Source organism: Tupaia chinensis, unplaced genomic scaffold, assembly GCF_000334495.1.
Source record: "Tupaia chinensis unplaced genomic scaffold, TupChi_1.0 Scaffold000213_1, whole genome shotgun sequence".
Lineage (NCBI taxonomy): Eukaryota > Metazoa > Chordata > Mammalia > Scandentia > Tupaiidae > Tupaia > Tupaia belangeri.
The window spans coordinates 403,685-406,883 of NW_006159688.1; the positions used below are offsets into that span (position 1 = coordinate 403,685).

Sequence of the window (3,199 nt, forward strand, 5' to 3'; positions counted from 1 at the left end):
AATATTTTAAATGGTGTACATATTTTTCTTCATAAAGATAGAGCATATTTTAAAGGTCTATTTAGGTAGTAATTTAGGTACAAGGACTATTACAAATTTTGTTGGAACTATTTCAAATTTTATAAGCTTTCATGATTACAACAGCAGTTATAGAAGGGGGTCTTCACAAAGTTAATGGAAAAAGCATATTATAAAAAATACATGTATCAATATAGGGGGAGTAAAGAAAATAAATTAGTATTTTAATTTTATTTGTCCATAAACTTTTTGGAGACCATCGTATAATGAACAGAGGCCTTCTAAGAGCTTTTATTTTAGTCAATTCCCTCTATCTTTCATGTAATGATCTTAGTATTTCTATGGCACTTTTTAAAAAAGGAACCAGTCAGCATTTTAAAATCCTCATGAGACTCCATAAATTAACAGAGAACCTGAAGCACTGAGCAGGTATTTGTTGACAGTCCAAGAAGAAAAGCTAAGGTCTTCCCACTAGAAAAGTGAAGTGTTTTTGTTTTTTGTTTTTTTTTTTCCACTGCTCACGAGAGGAAAAGAGTGACACTGGGGATAATAGTAATATGGGTAATTCATGAGATAGCAGTGAATTATTTTGTATTCTTTCTGATATTAGGAGCACTAAGTCAATGACTGGCTCAACAAACATTACAGAGATCACCTATTTCATCCTCCTGGGATTCTCAGATTTTCCCAGAGTCATAGTAGTGCTCTTCGTTCTATTTCTGGGAATCTACATTACAGCTCTGACCTGGAACCTGGGCCTCATTGTTTTAATACGGATGGATTCCCACCTCCACACACCCATGTATTTCTTCCTCAGTAATCTGTCCTTCATAGATGCCTGCTATGTCACCTCCACAGTCCCCAAAATGCTCTCCAACTTCTTCCAGGAGCAGCAGACTATCACCTTTGTGGGTTGCATTGTCCAGTATCTTGTCTTCTCAACAATGGGACTGAGTGAGTCTTGCCTCATGATGGCCATGGCTTATGACCGCTATGCTGCCATTTGTAAGCCACTTCTGTATTCATCAATCATGTCACCCACCCTGTGTGCCCGGATGGTGCTGGGATCCTACATGACTGGACTCACCGCTGCTTTATCTCAAATATGTGCTTTGTTTCAGCTCCACTTCTGTGGACCCAATGTTATCAGGCACTTTTTCTGTGACTTGCCCCAACTCATAATCCTGTCCTGCAGTGACACTTTCTTTGTACAAGTTATGCTTGCTGTATTAACAATGATGCTTGGAGTAACAAGTGCCCTAGTTATCATGGTATCCTATGGTTACATTGTTGTCTCTATTATGAAGATCACATCAGCTAAAAGCAGATTAAAGACTTTCAACACCTGTGCTTCTCATCTGACAGCTGTTTCCCTCTTCTACAGTTCAAGTATATTTGTCTATTTGAGTTCTAGCTCTGGTGGTTCTTCCAGCTTTGACCGATTTGCGTCAGTCTTCTACACGGTGATCATTCCCATGTTGAACCCCTTGATTTATAGTCTGAGGAACAAGGAAATCAAAGATGCCATGAGGAGGTTACAAAAGAACAGAGAGTAACCCTCTAAGGTCACATATTTTTAGACTTCTGACAGATTTGGCTTGTGAGTGTCATTTTAGCCACAATAATATGCATGTTAATGGAATATAAGAAATTTGGTACTGATTTTGGACAAAGGAGACTTCATTTCAGCTTCAACATGACTATAAACCAACAGCTGATTCAATGGATAGATACTCCATGTCTTGAATCCTAGAGATTCATTATTTAATCCTATATCTGTACTAGCCTCATCACTTACTCATCTATACACACCTATTTGTCAGACTGCAAGGTTTAGGAACTCTGCTTATCTTTTCTTCTGAGGTGGAATATAATTCACTCAGGCCTCCCTCTTAGATAAGAGATGCATAGCAGAGGCCCTAGGGAGCCTGGCAAACTTGTCTCCCAAATAACATGATAGCCATAATTAAGACATAATGGTGGGACCAGCAGTTTGCGTAATGGCTATGTCGCTGGACTCCCACGTAGTCAACCACGGTTCGAGTCCAGGACCCGGTGGCTTAAAACTCACGCCGGGCATGTGTGCATGCATGCCCAAGATCCCAAGAGGAGAATGGAGGAGAAGGGACTGCGGCGTGGCCATTCCCCCTGGGGGGTGATTTCTCGCTTTCTGTCTCTCTGTCTCTCTCTCTCTGTCCATCTGGTGAGCGCACATGCCCTATAGCAAAAACCTCTCAAAAAAATTTAAAAAAAGACATAATGGTGACCACTGACAACTTTGTAAATGGGTGGAAATGAAAGATCAAGGGGATCTCCTGTTGAAAAGTATATTACTTGGCCTGGTTGTGGCCCCTGGAAAGACCAATCTGAGGTAGCTAATGTTTATCTAGGACTGCTGACAATGCTAATCAATTTATAAGCTTTTGCCATATTCTTACTTTCACTGGTTATAGCTTAAGGATAGGGATTATTAGAATTATAAAAAGAGGGAGAAAGAAGGATATGGTGCATCCATGGTCATTTAATTGTGAGTCTGATGATTCAAATCATTGTAAGTAGTGCCCAATGAGGATTAATCATGGAAGACGATAATTCACTCTATTCAAATTGAGTAACAATATCTGAGATTGTGGGACTTACTGCTCTTTTTGTTCCCCATTAAACTCAGGACATTAACTCTTGATTGATGGAACTGATGAAGCACACTACAAATTGTTTCTGATATTTTAAGTATGTGTCCAAATTAGGTGTAAAAGGACCTTCATGAGTTCATTGCAATAACAGGGTCACCAAACAGCCAATGCTACAGAGAGTAAGAACAAATATGAGAAATTGGTACACATTTCTTTCTTCTTGTCCATGTTCAATATTCTGTGTCCTAGAGTTTTATGATTATGTAGAGTGATTCAATGGATGATTAAATAATTGACTTTATTACTAATATTTTCTAGGAAGCTGCAAGGGCTGGCAGAGGACATAAATAGTGGTATAGATTGTTTTAATTTTAGCCAGTTAGTCTTCTTTTAAAAAAGCAAAAATACTTACAGTCCCAACTTTATAGTAAATAGAGAACCAAGATATGTAAGGACATTGCCTATTGATTTGCTGGATTGCCCAGACTTGAACAAACCAAAATAAACAAGAAGTCATTACATTTACATATTAGCTTTGAAGAATCACT

General features: G+C 38.6%; 1 protein-coding gene across 1 annotated transcript; it reads left to right on the forward strand.

Moving 5' to 3' along the window:
• The first annotated feature begins 641 nt into the window (after positions 1-641).
• LOC102478119 (olfactory receptor 5AN1) lies at positions 642-1,574 on the forward strand. The gene has a single exon (XM_006147422.1). The coding sequence runs from the start codon at positions 642-644 to the stop codon at positions 1,572-1,574; it is 933 nt and encodes a 310-aa protein (XP_006147484.1).
• Positions 1,575-3,199: the final 1,625 nt, after the last annotated feature.